At 46.1% G+C, this 20,966-nt stretch overlaps 1 protein-coding gene across 3 annotated transcripts in view; it reads right to left on the reverse strand.

Moving 5' to 3' along the window:
- The window catches only part of ANKDD1B (ankyrin repeat and death domain containing 1B), a 200,147-nt gene that overhangs the window by 173,185 nt on the left and 5,996 nt on the right, over positions 1 to 20,966 (reverse strand). For all 3 annotated transcript variants that reach the window (XM_063963796.1, XM_063963802.1, XM_063963794.1), the window contains exons 2-3: positions 6,345 to 6,448; positions 4,044 to 4,142 (exon numbers count right to left, since the gene is read on the reverse strand). In XM_063963796.1, the coding sequence (XP_063819866.1) occupies positions 4,044 to 4,142; positions 6,345 to 6,434 (189 nt within the window). In that variant the 5' untranslated portion in view covers positions 6,435 to 6,448. The remainder of the gene's footprint in view (positions 1 to 4,043; positions 4,143 to 6,344; positions 6,449 to 20,966) is intronic.

Genomic DNA, 20,966 nt, shown 5'->3' on the forward strand with positions numbered 1-20,966 from the left:
GGTGGCATTTCAGTTAGATCTGCCCCGTTCTTTGGGTATCAATAAAACATTTCATTGTTCCCTTTTAAAACGGGCGATTAGTAATCCTTCTACCAGTGGAAGACCTTCCCCTCTTCTGATACGTGGCCAGAGGGAGTTTGTTGTTGAAAGGATTCTTGACTCCAAGGTGGTTCGGGGTCGGCTGTCATTTTTGGTGCACTGGAAGGGGTATGGCCCGGAGGAGCGGTCGTGGGTGCGCAGTTGTGATCTTCATGCCCCCAGACTGATACGCTCTTTCTTCTCGCAGTTCCCCGATAAACCCGGTGGTAGGGGTTCTTTGACCCCTCGTCAGAGGGGGGGTACTGTTAGGGTCTCCTGCCCTGTGCTGCCACGTCGTCATGGCAACCCGGGAGACAAGTGCTAGTGGAGTAACCTGAGTGCAGCTGATACTCCGGTTCGGGTCTTTTGCTGTGCAGTGGTTATAGGCTCTGTGCACGGCAGGGGATCCGGTGCTGGTTTTTGTGCTCACAGTCTGTGAGGTCTGAGTGGGGCGTGGACAGCACCTGCTTTATAAGGCCTCTTTTCAGGGTAAGCAGATGCTGCTGAATCTTTGTTGGTTAGTCAGTTCATGAACGTTAGCCAGTACTGTGTAGCTTTGTATTTGTTTGTTGCTTACTGCAAATAGGCCTGGGGATTTGGTATTACACTCTGCCAATCCAGACCTAGCAGTAAGACTGGAGTCAGTCGTTTAGCTTGCTGGGGTTCTGTTACTACTCTGTGAACTTAGCAAGTTTGCGGCTGTATTCTAAGACTTGCCTGTCTAATCCTGTCTCACTGTGCTAGGTGTCAGGGGTCAGTTTAGTGGCAGTAAGCTAAAACCTGTGCACTGCAAGTGAGAATTAGGATTGTGGAGATTCTCCTTGTGTCTATCATTCCATCTCTGACCAAGGAGTTTACTGCCACACCCGTTGATAACCCTTTAGGGTTTTGCTGTTGCCCTTAGCAACAGCATTTCGGGTACTCTACGTATTAAAACACAACATCTTGCTTTTTCCATCTTAGCAGTTCTAATACAAGGGAGATACCCAGTTCCTTAGCCTCTGGGCTTCTCTGTTCACTTTGTGTGTATTTTGTTACCCTATCACCTTCTGTGTACGTTATGTCATATTCCCCAGTTTGTCTGTGAGTCCATCTGTTTTGCATAACAGTTCAAACACCAGTACATTCCTGCAGACACTGGAGTGCATAACAGTTCTGACACCAGTACTTTCCTGCTGGCACTGGTGTGCATAACAGGAGGCCAGAAAGGAGGAGTACAGTAGTCCAATCTGGAGATGACCAGTGAGTGGATGAGGGTCTTAATAGCGTCCTGGGTGAGAAAGGGTCTGATCCTTGAGATGTTTTTGAGATGGAAATGGCAGGTTTGTGAGAGGTACTGAATGTGTGGTTTGAAGGAAAGGGGGGAGTCAAGGATTACTCCAAGTCAGCGCACTTGGGTGCAAGAAGAGATAGCAGAAAGACAGTTGGAGATACAAGTGAGGAGAGCAGAATAGAGGTCAGTGGATGACATGTAGATTTGAGTATTATCAGCATAGAGATGATATTGTATGTCAAAAAAGCCAATGAGCTTACATAATAAGAATGCATAGAGAGAGAAAAGGAGAGGCCCAAGAACAGAACCTTGGGGGACACCTACTGGTAGAGGAAGTGGGGGGAAGGGGAGTCATGAGAGGAGACATAGAAGGAACGGTCAGTAAGGTAGGAGGAGAACCAGGAGAGAGCAGTATCACGCCGACCAAGGGAGTAAAGGATTTGCAGGAGGAGAGGGTGGTCCACAGTGTCAAAAGCGGCAGAGAGGTCAAGGAGAATAAGCAGAGAGTAGTGGCACTTGGATTTAGCAGCAAGGTGCAAGGAGGTCATTGCAGACTTTTGTGATGGCAGTTTCAGTGGAGTGCAGAGGACAGAAACCAGACTGGAAAGGGTCAACAGTGAGGTGGTTGTAGACAATGCGTTCAAGGAGTTTGGAAGCAAGGTAGGAGAGAGATGGGTCGGTAGTTGGAGAGAGTGGTAGGATCAAGGGTAGGTTTTTTTAAGAATAGGGGAGACAAGTGCATGCTTGAAGGCAGAGGGGACAGTGCCTGATGAGCATGAGAGATTGAGTAGATGGGCAAGATGGGAACAGGCAGAAGAAGAGAGGAAGCAGAGAAGGCGGAAGGGAATAGGGTCAAGTGGGGAGGTGGAAGGAGGGGATGCCCGGATGAGGAACATGACTTCCTCTCTAGATACAGGGAAGAAAGATGTCAGAGTTTATAGGAGGGAAGAATATGGGGGGTCAGGGAATGGAGGAGGGAGGTTGTTTAGAAACTGGTGGGATGTTATGTTTTGACGAATGGAGTCAATTTTGGAGGTGAAGTAGGTATCAAAGTCAAGAGCAGAGAATGAAGAGGGGAGTTGAGGCAGGGGTGGGCAGAGGAGCGAGTTGACATTGGCAAAGAGGCGCTGAGGGTTTGAGGATTGGGAGGAGATGAGGTTTATGAAGTATGATTGTTTAGAGAGGGAAAGGGCAGCAAAGTAGGATGAGAGCATAAATTTGTAGTGTAGGAAGTCGGCCATAGAGCGTGATTTCCTCCACTGACGCTCAGCGGTACATGAGCATTTTTGCAGATATCTGGTGTGTTTGGTGTGCCAACGTTGAGGTGATGATCTGCGAGGGTGAATAGTGGTTGGGGGGGCGACAGAGTCAAGAGCAAAAGTAAGGGATACATTGTATAGGGAAGTAGCTTGCTCAGGGCAGGAGAGAGAGAGAGAGAATAGGAGAGAGGAGTGAGCCAAACAGGGAGGATAAGGAAGTGGTATCAATAGCCACAATGTTACGCTTAGTGATGGTAGTTAGGAGTTAGAGATGGAGAAACAGAGAGAGATAGGTTAAAAGTGAGCAGGTAATGGTCAGAGAGGGGAAACAGGGAGTTGAAGATATCCAGTGAGCTCCCACTCACATGGGAGGGGGAGGGAGTCCACTGGAAGAGACCAAGTGAAGAGGTGAGGTTAAGGAGTTTAGAGGCAGGTGATTTTGTGGGGTTATCGGTAGGGATGTTGAAATCACCTAGGATAATGGAGGGAATGTCAGAAGAGAGGAAGTGAGAAAGCCAGGAGGCAAAGTTGTCAAGGAATTTGGAGGGCATGCCGGGGGGTGGGGGGGGGGGGGGGGGGTAAACGACAGCTACTCAAAGATGAACAGGTTGAAAGAGGCATATGGCACGGACATCAGATGTATAGATGTAAGGGATGGGTCTGGGGGTATGAGTTTCATGTGAGTAGCTAGAGGGTAGTAGGAGCCCTACACCACCACTGTGCGACCCCCACTACATTATGTAATAAGCATAGAGACTTTGGAATGCTTCACTCAGCCGTTTTCACTGTATATCCTCCACCTCCTTTTCACCCCCACTGCCATCACATGTCATACTAAAAGCTGTATACCTGTGGCCGCCATAATGTTTGCCCTCCAGAGGAGAATTGAAAAGGAGATAGCTAAGAACAATAACATTTGGATTCATGCTTAAAAGGTACTTAACTTGCTTTTTAAAAGAAAAACAAAAAAACTGTAGATTGTTGCTTTAATCTTCCTATTAGAAAAATACAAAGGGTGAATGAAAAAAAAAAAAAAAAAAACATAATCACCTTCAATAGAAGATGTGGGCATATACCCCAAAGTGACCCATCATTGCTAGAACACATTTGTTTCTGCTCCATGTACTCATCACAATGTTGTATCATTGGTCAAACACATTTCTATACATTATTACAGGGGTTCTCAAACTCGGTCCTCAGGACCCCACACAGTGCATGTTTTGCAGGTAACCCAGCAGGTGCACAGGTGTATTAATTACTCACAGACACATTTTAAAAGGTCTGCAGGTGGAGTTCATTATTTCACTTGCAATTCTGTGAGGAGACCTGCAAAACATGCACTGTGTGGGGTCCACTCCTGAGGACCGAGTTTGAGAACCTGTGCATTAATAGATCAAGGTTGTTACTGTAAATATCATGGTCGTTTATCTCACCTTATCAGTGATATCAACTCGAGCTTTATGTTTGAGAAGAAACATAACCGCATCATGGTTGTTTCCAGCTACAGCAAAATGAAGTGCTGTGCGATCCAGCTGAGAGAAGAATGCAGATGGTTATATAAAGGTCCGAAGAAATGGCACACTTGTATAGACTATTTTGTTTTTATAATTTACTTTGTCACCAAACTTGGAATTTTTGTATTGTAGAGTTTAGTTACCACAATGAAAGGAGTCTCTAAAAAAAACACCTTCACACTGTGTTTGCATGTCATGTTTCGTTTAACACCACTACAGCATACTTACCAATTCTGCCAAAATGTCTGGGATAGTCACAACTTTTGTGTGACTCCGTTAGACCCCCAGCACAGTGGGCTTGTATGCTGCATCCTGCCAAGTTCCAGAGTGAAGTTGGCGGTCTAGGGGTTAGATTTCGTGATTAGTCCTGAGACCGCCCCCTCTGTGCAATGCTGCAAATTCCAACTGTGAACAGTGGGGGGTAGGGCCACAGTGACATTGCTCCGTTCCTCCGACATGGTTTCCCCCTACTGGACTTTCCCGGAGGTATTTTTTACATTTTTTAGCAAGTACGAACTACAGACAAAACACACTGGACTTTTTTAAACTTAACAGTTTAAACATACCTACATTGATGATTTCCTCTCTGGGAGATGCCGCTGGGTCGGGCCAGGCTAAGTGCATCTTTATGTCCCGGACACTCTCCGCCTTATGCAGGGTCCTGAGTTGGCAAGATCTTAGTCTACAACCAGTCCTAATTACAATGCCACAACGCAAGCGGAGGGTGTCCGGAACCCTGCTTATCCTGCCAAAAAGGACTGGTTGATGAGTATGGCTTATCCTCTAACCAGAGCATCCTGTTGTTACATGCACGACAAATTCTTTTGTTTGTGAGTGCATTTGTATTACATTTTTTAATCCTTTCTCAAAAAGGTGTGCACTATTGGTCTCTGTTCCTTCTCTTTTCATAAGGTATGCTTCTAACCCTGTGGGCATAAATTGTGGAGGAGATCCTATTCTGAACATAAAAGACCATCTGAGCATGTGAACAAGCTTCTTGTGGAACATTTTATTTGACCTGATTGCAAAGGTCCTTCACCTTGGAACTCTTATACAAAGAGTGATTATTATTATTATTATTATTATTATTATTATTATTATTATTCTTTTAATAAGGCTTTTACACTGGTATTGTGCATTGATACATTTATCTATTTTTGTTCAAATTGTATGTAGAGAGTTTTGTGAACCTCTCAATTAATGTATTGTGCTGCATGAATTAACCGGTTGATAGCGCAAAACTACAGAATAATTTTTTTGTACAGATGTCGACCTTTTGACCCTGTCGACCTAATGTATGTCGACCATTAGTGGTCAACCTATTGACTGTAGGCCTTTTAGTGTAGATCTATAGACCGGATACAGCAATACTCATATGTGTAAATCATCGCAGCTTAGGCCAGTCCAACTCATAGCAACAGATTAGTTTCTGTATTCCTACTACATGCTTTAAAATATTTACAACATTTTTACTGACTGCTATACAGGGCAGACAAGAAAAATGATAGCCCAGGAGAGACAGGGGGCATGGCCAAATTCCAAGAGACATTGATGCACCCATTCAGAAAAAAAAAGAAATAAAAAATAAGCTGTAGCGTGGGACATTTCTCCACCGACACAGCTTGCCAGGACCTTACTGGGCCCTTACTGGGCCCCTGAGACAATGCTGGGCCCATGTAATTAGTATCCGTCCATCCTCCCACTCGACACCCCTGCTGTTATGGATTCAGGCATCTCCTTGCACAGGTATCCATCCACTAGTTCTCACAATAGTCCTTCCTTGACCTTAAGGGACCTTAAATTGTGGTGCGCGCCCCCTTGCTGGCCATCTAAACGAATGGGTGTCTATCAGAGCTATTCAATTGTTGCTTCAATCAGACACATAATAGCTGCGGCACGCACATTTTTTTCTAGCAGCCTCCGGCCAGCAGGGGGCATGCACCACAATTGAATCATTCCCTAAGTGTCTGTAAATCCTTGGCTCTTAAGTCAGGCATGTCCAAACTGCGGCCCTCCAGCTGTTGAGAAACTACACATACCAGCATGCCATGACACAGCTTTAGCATTCTCTGACAGCAAAACTGTGTCAGGGCATGCTGGGATATGTAGTTTCACAACAGCTGGAGGGTCGCAGTTTGGACATGCCTGTCTTAAGTGTTACTATCACACAGGAAGGATCAGCTATTACAAAGACTATTGTTAAGCAACACAAATACTAACCACATTTTTAGAGTTTATGTTCAGTCTTTTTTCTTTAAGTTTTGTCATTTTTTCCACATCATTTCTTTTGGCCGCATGGTGGAACTCCATCTCATTTTTTAGCACTGAAACAACAAACATACAGTATGTCAAAAGAAACTCACACATAATTTCCCAGAGATTCACCTCCAACAGCAAAAAAAGCTGTAGAATTTACTGAAGACCACTTTTTAGCAACAACAAATCAGATGTTGTAGTAGCCAGCTATATACGTAAAGGATCATTACACATTTTAAAGAACACACCCCCTCCTCAACCTCCATTCCAGCTTGGTGAGATGTATCTCTTGGGGTTCAGGAAGTGGGCTCCTCTGATAAGCTGGGCCTCCACCATGGGAAACATAAGCCACAGCATACAAGACGAACCCGATCTCCTTCATAATATATTCCTAGACCTCACATGGTCAGGCCTAGCGATCTATCCTGGTTTCTCTCCCCCCCCCCCACCCCACTGTGACATTTGCGCCGGCTCCACTTGTTAATGTTGTGAAATTCTCTGCACCAATAATAATATTCATGTGATTTTAAAATATCAGTAATACAAAGGGGTATATTCAATTAAAGCCGGATCCATTCCGACATGTATTTGTCGGAATGGATCCGACACCCCCTATTCAATCCCATCTTAATTCGACTTTTTCAAGTCGAATTAAGATGGGACGCAGAGGAGGAGAAGGGGGGCGAGCTGCGGGGGGACAGCCGGCGGGCATACAGGGAAATCAGCGCTACGGAGTAGCACTGCAGCAGGATGTCACTCAGCCACCCGACCTCACGGCAGCTTCCACCCGGCTCCAGCAGCGTGCTGGAGCCGGGTGGAAGCTGCTGTGAGGTCGGGCGGCTGAGCGAAATCCAGCTGCAGCGCTACTGTAGCGCTGATCTCCCTGTATGCCCGCCGGCTGTCCCCCGTCTCCCTGCGGCTCCCCCCCCCCCCCCTCCCCTCACCTCCTCTGGGTCCGCATCTCATTCTGACATAATTTTGATGTCGGATTGAGATGGTCGAAAAGGGGGCCAAAACCTGTCGGATTTGGCCCCGTTTTCTACATCAACACGTGGATCGGCAGCTATCCCGCTGATCCACGTGCTTTTTGACAAGTCGAATTTATCGACTTGTCGAAAAATTTAGCAAAATATTGAATAGGTCGAATCAGGATTCGACCTTAAAAAGTCGAAAACTGACGTCTTTTCGACAGACGGCAGTTTTTGACTTCAATTTAATATACCCCCATGTGTGGCCTTTAAGTTTAAAGTCTATTATAACTAAAACATAAAAATACACATGGAAAATGACTTTATTTCAAGTACTAGCTCTATTTTATTATTATAAGTAGTTTAGCGTTAAGCCCTAATGTCTGTAGTAGATGGGTGCTGATTGGTGCTATCCTCTATATCAGTGTTTTTCAACCACTGTGCCGTGGTACACTATTGTGCCCTGAGCAGTCTCCAGGTGTGCCGCCATAGAAGCACAGCCAGGCCCGTCAGTGTTTTGCCGCTACTGAGGCCCTGGAACGATCAATACTGGTGGGTTTAGTGGTTGCAGAGCCAGTTCTAATTTTGGGCCCGGGCAGTGTTGGGCTCTTCTGGCTTTCTCAGATGTGGCTCAGGCGTTACCTATGGAGAAGTTGCGACATGACATCCTAGGACACGCAACTGCACCATGCATCACCATTATATTTGAATGTGCCTTGGCAATATTTAAATCTTGTTCAGTGTGCCGCAAGTTGTAAAAGGTTGAAAATCTCTGCTCTATATATTATACTGTATATGAATCTTGTGTACAGCATTATTTTGCTTTCCTAGTGTATTCTGCATCTGCAAGGAAAACCTTAGAGGTTAATCACTATTTTGCTTCCATTAGTACTGTGTATTGATTACAGCACTAATAACCTAGAACAGCTGCTTGTCTAATGTACTAGTGTTTTGCTATAGTTATTGCTTATTGAGTCCTAAAATGTCAGCCAGTAATGGATATTGACAATGCTTCTTAAAATATCTTTATAGTTCAATGTGAAGGCCACCAGCAACTTCATAAAATGTGGCGTGTACTTACTGGTCTCTACTGGAACATCATCAGACTCTAAAGATAACACCCAGCATTTGCAATGAGCTCATTTACCACTCTAGGACAAGGTATCATTGATTGATACTATTTTAACTGTCACTCACTTGGTCGTCGTATCATTTTTGCTGTTTATTTATCACTCTTTACGGTCTATTTGTACTTTTTTAGATTGACCCTTGATCTTAGCCAAAGTTATGTACTTTTACATTGACTTGGTTGTGTCAAACTGTAATTTTTCCCTAAATAGCACTACGGACACTTGGGGATGTATGTAAATTAAGGATAATAATCAGAATAGAAGGTGTCTCTGATTCTTGAACATTCTGATCTGCCCATTTGGAACCTTATAGAATCTGGGTGAAGAATAAAGAAATTCTTCTGATGTTTTTTTTATTGTCTTCTGTTAAGCATGAGATTATCATTGTCACAATAGATGAGTATAAGATATAAAGGATAATTGAATACCAAAGCCAGCAATATTCAAAATAAATTACAGTGGTCTAAAAAAGTTACATATTGACCCAAAAAAATTTCTATGCATATAAGAAGTATAATTTGAATAAAACCTATGAAAGGAGATAAGAGAACATTGTCCTCTCTGTGATATACAGTACATGCTGATTCTTATTTGTGATAATATGCAATAGATGATAAGAGATGAGATCTACAGTGTCTTTTGTACTTTCAAGACTACAATAGCAAAGTGTCAGTAACCCCCGAATTGGCTGCACTGATCTTAGTATTATCAGCCAATATCCGAGGCGAATGAGACACGGTGCATATTGACTGGCCTAATCTACGTTTCCATTGACTAGCATCAGTAATGGTCTCTCACCACGCATATAATGCTAAAGCACATGCGTGGCAGCAGAACCACGAAGTTTGATATATAGTCTTGCCTTTATACACACTATACACTCTGTACTCTTCTCAACACCAGAGCAGGTTAAGTGTCAGTAGCTCTCTCATTGGCTGCACTGACCATAGGCCATCAACCAAAAGTAGAAGTGAATGAGACACTCTCCGCTGATGCTCTGGCATTGTCTGTGACTCTAGAGACTGGCACAAGTAATGGTCTCTCACCTACGTATATAATGCAAAAGCACATACGAGGCAGCAGAACCAAGAAAACTGCCATAAGGTCTTGACTTAAATTCTGAAGGTGTCATTCACAAAATCATTCTCTATCAACAGAGAGGGCTAAGGCCCATTAGAGTTTATACATTACCTGTACCTTTTATATTTGTTACATGTTGTATTGTGTCTATATGTCGCCTTTTTAGATAAAGTGAGTGTTCTATCTCTCTAATATTTTAATTATTCCACAATAAAAGTTAAGTTTAAATAGAGTTTTCTTCTATTCCTATCTTTCCTCTTTCTTTCTTTCTTTCTTTCTTTCTTTCTTTCTTTCTTTCTTTCTTTCTTTCTTTCTTTCTTTCTTTCTTTCTTTCTTTCTTTCTTTCCCTATTATTGATCCAAGGGTGTTGCACACATATTTCTGACACCACTGAGTGCCCCAATATAGGAGAGTTCTTGTTTACCTTTCTTGGTAAAGTTCTGTTGCAAAATTTAACCTAAACTCTCAGGGAGCACCCCCCATTGCCCTTAATTAATACACAGGCACAGAAGTGCAAGATATAAGAAAACTTGGGGTAGGAGTGTTACTCACTTATAGACTGTCCTTTGACCTAGATATCCTTTATTTTATTGTTCTCCAGTCTGTGCGGTTAACAAACCCCTTTTACTAGACTTCTCATATGTAGCAGAACAGACTGGATTGCAAACCCTAAAAGAGGTGCGGCTTATGGGGAATGTTTGGGGCTTTGGGATCCAGTGTGTGACATAATCTATCTGACTGTCATTCAACCAACTTTGTGCTGTGAATGAAGATCACATCCATATATCTTGCAGTGTAAATTCCGATTATCGGTCAGTCGCTCCTCCTGTCACCCGTCTGTCTTATCGTGCGGTGGGCCTGATTCAGAGAAGTACGCTAATGCAACTGCAAGGGCGATTTTCAATACAATTGCAGATATCAGCAAGTGAAGCTGCCGCCCACAAATGGAAAGAGACGCCCACCGGAGCTACCGCAACTCATTCGCAATTCTGTACACGTACACAGCCTATGCGCAAGAACAAGGGACATCGGGCTATAGTGTAGACTGATGGCTATGCAGAGTGGACATGACAGTAGTCACGCAGGTGCCATGTTTTAGTTTTTGTACACATTAAGGCACGCAGCTGACAGCAGATGCATGCCTCGAAAACGGCCACGACACGCCTGCGTTTTAACAACCACCCCCCGCTAACACCCCATAACCATCCCTTCCTGTCAATCACTTTATGAGGGAGTCCTCATTGCGTGTGGGTTCGCAGCGGCAGCTTGATGCATGTGCAATGGGAATGCAGCACATGCCCAGTCTGCCGATAATTGCTGCATTGAGTGGAACATCAGCTTTACTGTACCTACTTTTCTGAATCAGGTCCTTGTGTGTGACCAGTGTAACAGTCTCCATTACTAGTCTGTTAACACAGAGTTGAAAGACAATGAGTTGGCTGATTAAGTGCGTTGGGTAGGAAATGCTGGCGTTCGAGATTCCGGCGGTCAGAAGACCAACCATGGCATCCCGATGATTAGAATCCCGACACGGGCAAGGTAAGTATAGTTACCTTACCCCAATGCCCTTCTAACCCGAACTATCCCCCACTGTCCCTGAAGCCTAACCCTCCCCGGGGGTGCCTAAACTTAAACCCCACTCCCTGCAGCCTAACTCTAACCCCCATCGGGGGTGCCTTAACCTAACCCCCACCACACACACACACACACACACACACACACACCAGGCTAAACCTATTCCCGTCTGGCATCCCGGACCACGCTCGTTCGGGATTCCAGCATCGCTATTTTGACTGCCGGATCCCAACTGTCAGGATCCTCACCAGATCCTGATTAAGCCAAGGATACTTGTTCTGTGCCTTTAATTAAATTGTTCTGTGCTTTGCTACACAGTTTTGGGGGTTAATTTACTAAGGGTTGACTTGCAAAAGTGGATGATTCTCTGTGTGTTTAAGCAGGAAATATAAAAATGCAAGAATGGTGGTTTAATAATTTATCCCCTGGACGTAAGACACAGGTTACGGTTTTAAATAAAACAAAAAGAAAAACAAAACTAAAGTATATCAGTCCAGCTGTGTGTCTTTGGGTGTATTACAAGTAACGCTCACCTTGCACATAACAGCAGTAACAACTATGGTTAAACTCTGGCCAAACTGGATAAACAAGATTGTAACATTCATGTTGTCGACAGACAGTGTAGCTTGTTATTGATCAGCTGCTTATAAGAACACCACGTTCTAGCTGCCAGTGTGTTATTATAGCCTATCACGTAAATCATTTATGTTATCAGAACTTATATCTATAGAATTTCTGTGCATCAGAAGAGAAGGAATTATGGCCCTCATTCCGAGTTGTTCGCTCGGTATTTTTCATCGCATCGCAGTGAAAATCCGCTTAGTACGCATGCGCAATGTTCGCACTGCGACTGCGCCAAGTAACTTTACTATGAAGAAAGTATTTTTACTCACGGCTTTTTCTTCGCTCCGGCGAACGTAATGTGATTGACAGGAAATGGGTGTTACTGGGCGGAAACACGGCGTTTCAGGGGCGTGTGGCTGAAAACGCTACCGTTTCCGGGAAAAACGCAGGAGTGGCCGGAGAAACGGTGGGAGTGCCTGGGCGAACGCTGGGTGTGTTTGTGACGTCAACCAGGAACGACAAGCACTGAAATGATCGCACAGGCAGAGTAAGTCTGGAGCTACTCTGAAACTGCTAAGTAGTTAGTAATCGCATTATTGCGAATACATCGGTCGCAATTTTAAGAAGCTAAGATTCACTCCCAGTAGGCGGCGGCTTAGCGTGTGTAACTCTGCTAAATTCGCCTTGCGACCGATCAACTCGGAATGAGGGCCTATGTTCAAGTCAATACCGCAGTTCTCAGTACGGATTCACAGAATGACTTGCTGCCTGCTTGGTTTAGTGTTTGTTATTCATTATGTTACCTTTGTTGTGCACAAATTCCACACATCATCTAGAACATCTAGTGCCTCTGATATAGGAAAACGTGGAAATGAAACAGTAGCGGCATGAGAGCTGTAATTCTTGGGACGTAGCTTGTGCCAGATTTTTTTTCTGAAATTTGCAGCATACCTGTGTTAAAATAAGAATTTACTTACCGATAATTCTATTTCTCATAGTCCGTAGTGGATGCTGGGGACTCCGAAAGGACCATGGGGAATAGCGGCTCCGCAGGAGACTGGGCACAAAAGTAAAAGCTTTAAGACTACCTGGTGTGCACTGGCTCCTCCCCCTATGACCCTCCTCCAAGCCTCAGTTAGGATACTGTGCCCGGACGAGCGTACACAATAAGGAAGGATTTTGAATCCCGGGTAAGACTCATACCAGCCACACCAATCACACCGTACAACTTGTGATCTGAACCCAGTTAACAGCATGATAACAGAGGAGCCTCTGAAAAGATGGCTCACAACAATAATAACCCGATTTTTTGTAACAATAACTATGTACAAGTATTGCAGACAATCCGCACTTGGGATGGGCGCCCAGCATCCACTACGGACTATGAGAAATAGAATTATCGGTAAGTAAATTCTTATTTTCTCTGACGTCCTAGTGGATGCTGGGGACTCCGAAAGGACCATGGGGATTATACCAAAGCTCCCAAACGGGCGGGAGAGTGCGGATGACTCTGCAGCACCGAATGAGAGAACTCCAGGTCCTCCTCAGCCAGGGTATCAAATTTGTAGAATTTAGCAAACGTGTTTGCCCCTGACCAAGTAGCTGCTCGGCAAAGTTGTAAAGCCGAGACCCCTCGGGCAGCCGCCCAAGATGAGCCCACTTTCCGTGTGGAATGGGCTTTTACAGATTTTGGCTGTGGCAGGCCTGCCACAGAATGTGCAAGCTGAATTGTACTACAAATCCAACGAGCAATAGTCTGCTTAGAAGCAGGAGCACCCAGCTTGTTGGGTGCATACAGGATAAACAGCGAGTCAGATTTTCTGACTCCAGCCGTCCTGGAAACATATATTTTCAGGGCCCTGACTACGTCCAGCAACTTGGAATCCTCCAAGTCCCTAGTAGCCGCAGGCACCACAATAGGCTGGTTTAAGTGAAAAGCTGAAACCACCTTAGGGAGAAATTGAGGACGAGTCCTCAATTCTGCCCTGTCCGTATGAAAAATTAGGTAAGGGCTTTTATAGGATAAAGCCGCCAATTCTGAGACACGCCTGGCTGAGGCCAGGGCTAACAGCATTACCACTTTCCATGTGAGATATTTTAAGTCCACAGTGGTGAGTGGTTCAAACCAATGTGATTTTAGGAACCCCAAAACTACATTGAGATCCCAAGGTGCCACTGGAGGCACAAAAGGAGGCTGTATATGCAGTAACCCCTTGACAAACGTCTGGACTTCAGGAACTGAAGCTAGTTCTTTTTGGAAGAATATTGACAGGGCCGAAATTTGAACCTTAATGGACCCTAATTTTAGGCCCATAGACAGTCCTGTTTGCAGGAAATGCAGGAAACGACCCAGTTGAAATTCCTCTGTAGGGGCCTTCCTGGCCTCACACCACGCAACATATTTACGCCAAATACGGTGATAATGTTGCACAGTTACATCCTTCCTGGCTTTGATCAGGTTAGGGATGACTTCATCCGGAATGCCTTTTTCCTTCAGGATCCGGCGTTCAACCGCCATGCCGTCAAACGCAGCCGCGGTAAGTCTTGGAACAGACATGGTCCCTGCTGGAGCAGGTCCTTTCTTAGAGGTAGAGGCCACGGGTCTTCCGTGAGCATCTCTTGAAGTTCCGGGTACCAAGTCCTTCTTGGCCAATCCGGAGCCACGAGTATAGTCCTTACTCCTCTCCTTCTTATGATTCTCAGTACCTTGGGTATAAGAGGCAGAGGAGGGAACACATACACTGACTGGTACACCCACGGTGTTACCAGAGCGTCCACAGCTATTGCCTGAGGGTCCCTTGACCTGGCGCAATATCTGTCCAGTTTTTTGTTGAGGCGGGACGCCATCATGTCCACCTTTGGTTTTTCCCAACGGTTCACAATCATGTGGAAGACTTCTGGGTGAAGTCCCCACTCCCCCGGGTGGAGATCGTGTCTGCTGAGGAAGTCTGCTTCCCAGTTGTCCACTCCCGGAATGAACACTGCTGACAGTGCTATCACATGATTTTCCGCCCAGCGAAGAATCCTTGCAACTTCCGTCATTGCCCTCCTGCTTCTTGTGCCGCCCTGTCTGTTTACGTGGGCGACTGCCGTGATGTTGTCCGACTGGATCAGCACCGGCTGACCCTGAAGCAGAGGCCTTGCCTGACTTAGGGCATTGTAAATGGCCCTTAGTTCCAGGATATTTATGTGAAGTGACGTTTCCATGCTTGACCACAAGCCCTGGAAATTTCTTCCCTGTGTGACTGCTCCCCAGCCTCTCAGGCTGGCATCCGTGGTCACCAGGACCCAGTCCTGAATGCCGAATCTGCGGCCCTCTAGAAGATGAGCACTTTGCAACCACCACAGGAGAGACACCCTTGTCCTTGGAGACAGGGTTATCCGCTGATGCATTTGAAGATGCGATCCGGACCATTTGTCCAGCAGATCCCACTGAAAAGTTCTTGCGTGGAATCTGCCGAATGGAATCGCTTCGTAAGAAGCCACCATTTTTCCCAGGACCCTTGTGCATTGATGCACTGACACTTGGCCTGGTTTTAGGAGGTTCCTGACTAGGTCGGATAACTCCCTGGCTTTCTCCTCCGGGAGAAACACCTTTTTCTGTACTGTGTCCAGAATCATCCCTAGGAACAGCAGACGTGTCGTCGGAATCAGCTGCGATTTTGGAATATTTAGAATCCATCCGTGCTGTCGTAGTACTACTTGAGATAGTGCTACTCCGACCTCTAACTGTTCTCTGGACCTTGCCCTTATCAGGAGATCGTCCAAGTAAGGGATAATTAAGACGCCTTTTCTTCGAAGAAGAATCATCATTTCGGCCATTACCTTGGTAAAGACCCGGGGTGCCGTGGACAATCCAAACGGCAGCGTCTGAAACTGATAGTGACAGTTCTGTACCACAAACCTGAGGTACCCTTGGTGAGAAGGGCAAATTGGGACATGGAGGTAAGCATCCTTGATGTCCAGAGACACCATATAGTCCCCTTCTTCCAGGTTCGCTATCACTGCTCTGAGTGATTCCATCTTGAATTTGAACCTTTGTATGTAAGTGTTCAAGGATTTCAGATTTAAAATAGGTCTCACCGAGCCGTCCGGCTTCGGTACCACAAACAGCGTGGAATAATACCCCTTTCCCTGTTGTAGGAGGGGTACCTTGATTATCACCTGCTGGGAATACAGCTTGTGAATGGCTTCCAATACCGCCTCCCTGTCGGGGGGAGACGTTGGTAAAGCAGACTTCAGGAACCGGCGAGGGGGAGATGTCTCAAATTCCAATTTGTACCCCTGAGATACTACCTGCAGGATCCAGGGGTCCACTTGCGAGTGAGCCCACTGCGCGCTGAAATTCTTAAGACGGGCCCCCACCGTGCCTGAGTCCGCTTGTAAGGCCCCAGCGTCATGCTGAGGACTTGGCAGAAGCGGGGGAGGGCTTCTGTTCCTGGGAAGAGGCTGTCTGCTGCAGTCTTTTACCCCTTCCTCTGCCCCGGGGCAGATACGAGTGGCCTTTTGCCCGCTTGCCCTTAAGGGGACGAAAGGACTGAGCCTGAAAAGACGGTGTCTTTTTCTGCTGAGAGGTGACCTGGGGTAAAAAGGTGGATTTCCCAGCCGTTGCCGTGGCCACCAGGTCCGATAGACCGACCCCAAATAACTCCTCCCCTTTATACGGCAATACTTCCATATGCCGTTTGGAATCCGCATCACCTGACCACTGTCGCGTCCATAACCCTCTTCTGGCAGAAATGGACAGCGCACTTACTCTTGATGCCAGAGTGCAAATATCCCTCTGTGCATCTCTCATATATAGAAATGCATCCTTTAAATGCTCTATAGTCAATAATATATTGTCCCTGTCCAGGGTATCAATATTTTCAGTCAGGGAATCCGACCAAGCCACCCCAGCACTGCACATCCAGGCTGAGGCGATTGCTGGTCGCAGTATAATACCAGTATGTGTGTATATACTTTTTAGGATATTTTCCAGCTTCCTATCAGCTGGTTCCTTGAGGGCCGCCGTATCAGGAGACGGTAACGCCACTTGTTTTGATAAGCGTGTGAGCGCCTTATCCACCCTAGGGGGTGTTTCCCAACGCGCCCTAACCTCTGGCGGGAAAGGGTATAATGCCAATAATTTTTTAGAAATTAGCAGTTTTTTATCGGGGGAAACCCACGCTTCATCACACACCTCATTTAATTCATCTGATTCAGGAAAAACTACGGGTAGTTTTTTCACACCCCACATAATACCCTTTTTTGTGGTACTTGTAGTATCAGAAATGTTCAAAACCTCCTTCATTGCCGTGATCATGTAACGTGTGGCCCTACTGGAAAATACGTTTGTTTCCTCACCGTCGACACTGGAGTCAGTGTCTGGGTCTGTGTCGACCACCTGAGGTAACGGGCGCTTTAGAGCCCCTGACGGTGTTTGAGACGCCTGTACAGGTATTAACTGATTTGCCGGCTGTCTCATGTCGTCAACAGTCTTTTGTAAAGTGCTGACACTATCACGTAATTCCTTCCATAAGACCATCCAGTCAGGTGTCGACTCCCTAGGGGGTGACATCACTAATACAGGCAATTGCTCCGCCTCCATACCATTTTCCTCCTCATACATGTCGACACAACGTACCGACACAGAGCACACACACAGGGAATGCTCTGATAGAGGACAGGACCCCACTAGCCCTTTGGGGAGACAGAGGGAGAGTTTGCCAGCACACACCAGAGCGCTATATATATACAGGGATAACCTTATATAAGTGTTTTTCCCTTATATAGCTGCTGTATAGATTTATCTGCCAATTTAGTGCCCCCCCTCTCTTGTTTTACCCTGTTTCTGTAGTGCAGGACTGCAGGGGAGAGTCAGGGAGCTTCCTTCCAACAGAGCTGTGAGGAAAAATGGCGCCAGTGTGCTGAGGAGATAGGCTCCGCCCCCTTCTCGGCGGCCGTTCTCCCGCTTTTTTATGGAAAAACAGGCATGAGTTAAATGCATCCATATAGCCCAGGAGCTATATGTGATGGATTTTTTGCCCCCTAAGGTGTTTATATTGCGTCTCAGGGCGCCCCCACCCAGCGCCCTGCACCCTCAGTGACCGGAGTGTGAAGTGTGCTGAGAGCAATGGCGCACAGCTGCGGTGCTGTGCGCTACCTTATTGAAGACAGGACGTCTTCTGCCGCCGATTTTTCCGGACCTCTTCTGCTCTTCTGGCTCTGTAAGGGGGACGGTGGCGCGGCTCTGGGACCCATCCATGGCTGGGCCTGTGATCGTCCCTCTGGAGCTAATGTCCAGTAGCCTAAGAAGCCCAATCCACTCTGCACGCAGGTGAGTTCGCTTCTTCTCCCCTTAGTCCCTCGATGCAGTGAGCCTGTTGCCAGCAGGACTCACTGTAAAATAAAAAACCTAAAACTAAACTTTTTTCTAAGCAGCTCAGGAGAGCCACCTAGACTGCACCCTTCTCGTTCGGGCACAAAAATCTAACTGAGGCTTGGAGGAGGGTCATAGGGGGAGGAGCCAGTGCACACCAGGTAGTCTTAAAGCTTTTACTTTTGTGCCCAGTCTCCTGCGGAGCCGCTATTCCCCATGGTCCTTTCGGAGTCCCCAGCATCCACTAGGACGTCAGAGAAATGTTTTTCCCATCGTTAAATTATTTGGCAGCGTTAATCACAGTGACTGATGGCATAAGTGCCCTCATGCAGGTGATGATGGAGTTGCTATCGCTGCTGCTCACATAGAAACAGCAGCAATAACACTAATATGCTAATGCAGCTGTAAGGGACGCCATGCCGCCTGCATGCATTACTGATCCGAGCTGCATCCAAGGACGCAGTATCGGATCATCTGCGACACCATCGGCCTGCTGCATGACCTGCTGGGTTCACGCAAGCCGGCCGATACAGCCGGCAGCTACAGGAGCTCCCAAGAGGCCAGCAGATCCTGGCCTCGCGCCTCCCCCGCAGCAGTGGGGACACACCTCTGTTTGGAGAAACAAAGGCCATTGCCGCCTGCTCTTCGCTCCCAAATGGCATCAGACTGTTAATCGGTGACAGTCTGATGTCGGACTGCTTCTGTGGCACAAGACCCACTCGTGCATCCCAGAACAGGTCCTGCAAATACGCAAAGTAGCAGACATCTGAGTGAGAGCCATGGTGATGTCTCTGTGTATGATGCATTATTTACTTGTAGCATTCTTTCTGGCTTTTAGTACTTTCTGGATAAATTCAAAGTTTTAATAGCCTGCATCTGATGCATGTATCGGTGAGTTGCAGGCAAGTCTGGCTTATGTTTTAAAGTAGCAATCATTTAAAAGACAACACCAACCTGGTTTTGCCTTTTAAATGATTGCCCCTTAAAAACATTTATCAGACTCGTTGGGAATCCGGTGATGCCTGCATTGTGCAGGCCATTACATTTCCACCATATCTGCAATTGGCCGTTCAGCGGAGAAAGAGAATCTTAACCCCACATGCTGAACCCAGTGGCGTCTTATATGTGTTTTTTATGTTAGTGAAAATACTAATGAAATGCATTTTATTTATGTATTTTATGTATTGGATGGGTGTTTGTAGTCTTTCCAATGCATTTAATCACATGAAAACGGAGCAAGTAGACCAGGCTTTTTCAACCAATGTGCCGCGACCAGTTGCAAGGTGTGCCGCGGAGCCAGAGCAGCTTCCTGCACCTTCAGAGTGAACTGTTGGCCCGGGATCTTCTTAGAGGATCAGTCGTTCTCCGGCCATGACCTATGCCTTGAAGACATGGTGGTGTGATATCATAGGTCATGGCCGCCACGTCTCACCACCCAGCCAGCCCACCCGCCTGCATACACATCTTCTAATTACCGCCTGCATACAAGGCTTTCCTTGCCCACCCACATCCACACTTGTCCGACCGCCCCCTGCTCAGTATTCACAGCACTCCACTATGAACAACCCCCGCCACTGAGGGACAGGGAGGAGGACAGCTGACCAGTAGGGGCTAATATTTGTTATGTTATTTCTCCTGTGGGGAACAATAGGATTTATGTGGGGAAAATAAGGATTTATGGGGGGAACAATGTGAATAATTCATGTGGGGAGAAATAGGATTTTTGTAGGGAGCAATGTGATTGATTTATGTGGGGAGCAATAGGATTTATGTAGGGAGCAACATGATTTATGTGGAGAGCAATGTGATTGTTTTTTCTGTGTAGGCCAATGTATGTATGTGTGGATTTTTTTTTTTTTACTGTGAGGGACAATGTGTGGTTTTTGTTTTTTTCCAGTGGGGAACTGATGGTGTGCCTTGGCAATTTTAAAATATTGTTTGGTGTGCCGTGAGTAAAAAAAAGGTTGAAAATCACTGAAGTAGACAGTAATGAATGCAATGCAAGTCTATCTCTAGGAAGAATGCAGTTAGCTCTACCTGTGTCAGTAATGTAGACTCAGACACTACACGGTGGAACAATGCATACAGCATGCTTTCTGATCTAATCAGCCCATAGGAATAAACATGGTCTTCTGTCAACATCACATTTTTGTGACCCCACTCACTGTGGGCCTGATTCCGAGGTACAGGGATAGCATCGGATGCAAGCAGCCAATCTTATCAGTCCATGCAATTCTGGTGAGCGTTTCTGGGTGATAGAGGTTTGTGGCTAACCAGACGCAGGCATATCGCAGCCAGTGACTGCATCCAAAGATGTCATTGCACTGACCCACGGCCATGTTCAGGATGGTGTGACTAATGGGGTGTATTTTGTACACACAGCGGCAGATTAGCGCTGCAGCCAGTAGGCACCTCAGTAGTAAGTCCACTGGCTGCGTCTGAATCTGGCCATGTGTGTCCTATTATTATACCCTTGGGAGCTGGAAGTCCCTTTGGAATAGGTCATGGTTAATCACACTGGTGACCATGGAAGGTAGGCATCCCAGGGGCTGATCTATTTATCAAGCCCTGGTAAGGAGCTGAGAATAACCCACTGGCGCTTCAAAGGATTGTAGCAGCCCTTATCTGGTCATGGTTAAAGACAGTCATTTATATGCGTATTAAAGTTATGAGACAAGACCAAGGCGCCATCCCATATACATGATGGATAATTTAGGGGGAGGACAAGGGAAACATTTACACATAAGTGATAAAAATATAAGACCCAATCGCTTCCCTTAAATGTAGGTGTAGGTTCTATCCCATGATGTTGGGTCGAGTATGTAAAGGGAATTACAATACAAATGGAAAAAATAGGTTCCGGAGCCTCCATCCATAGATAGCCTGCATGCTCCTGAGACACACAGAA

This window comes from Pseudophryne corroboree, chromosome 1 (assembly GCF_028390025.1).
Source record: "Pseudophryne corroboree isolate aPseCor3 chromosome 1, aPseCor3.hap2, whole genome shotgun sequence".
Classification (NCBI taxonomy): domain Eukaryota; kingdom Metazoa; phylum Chordata; class Amphibia; order Anura; family Myobatrachidae; genus Pseudophryne; species Pseudophryne corroboree.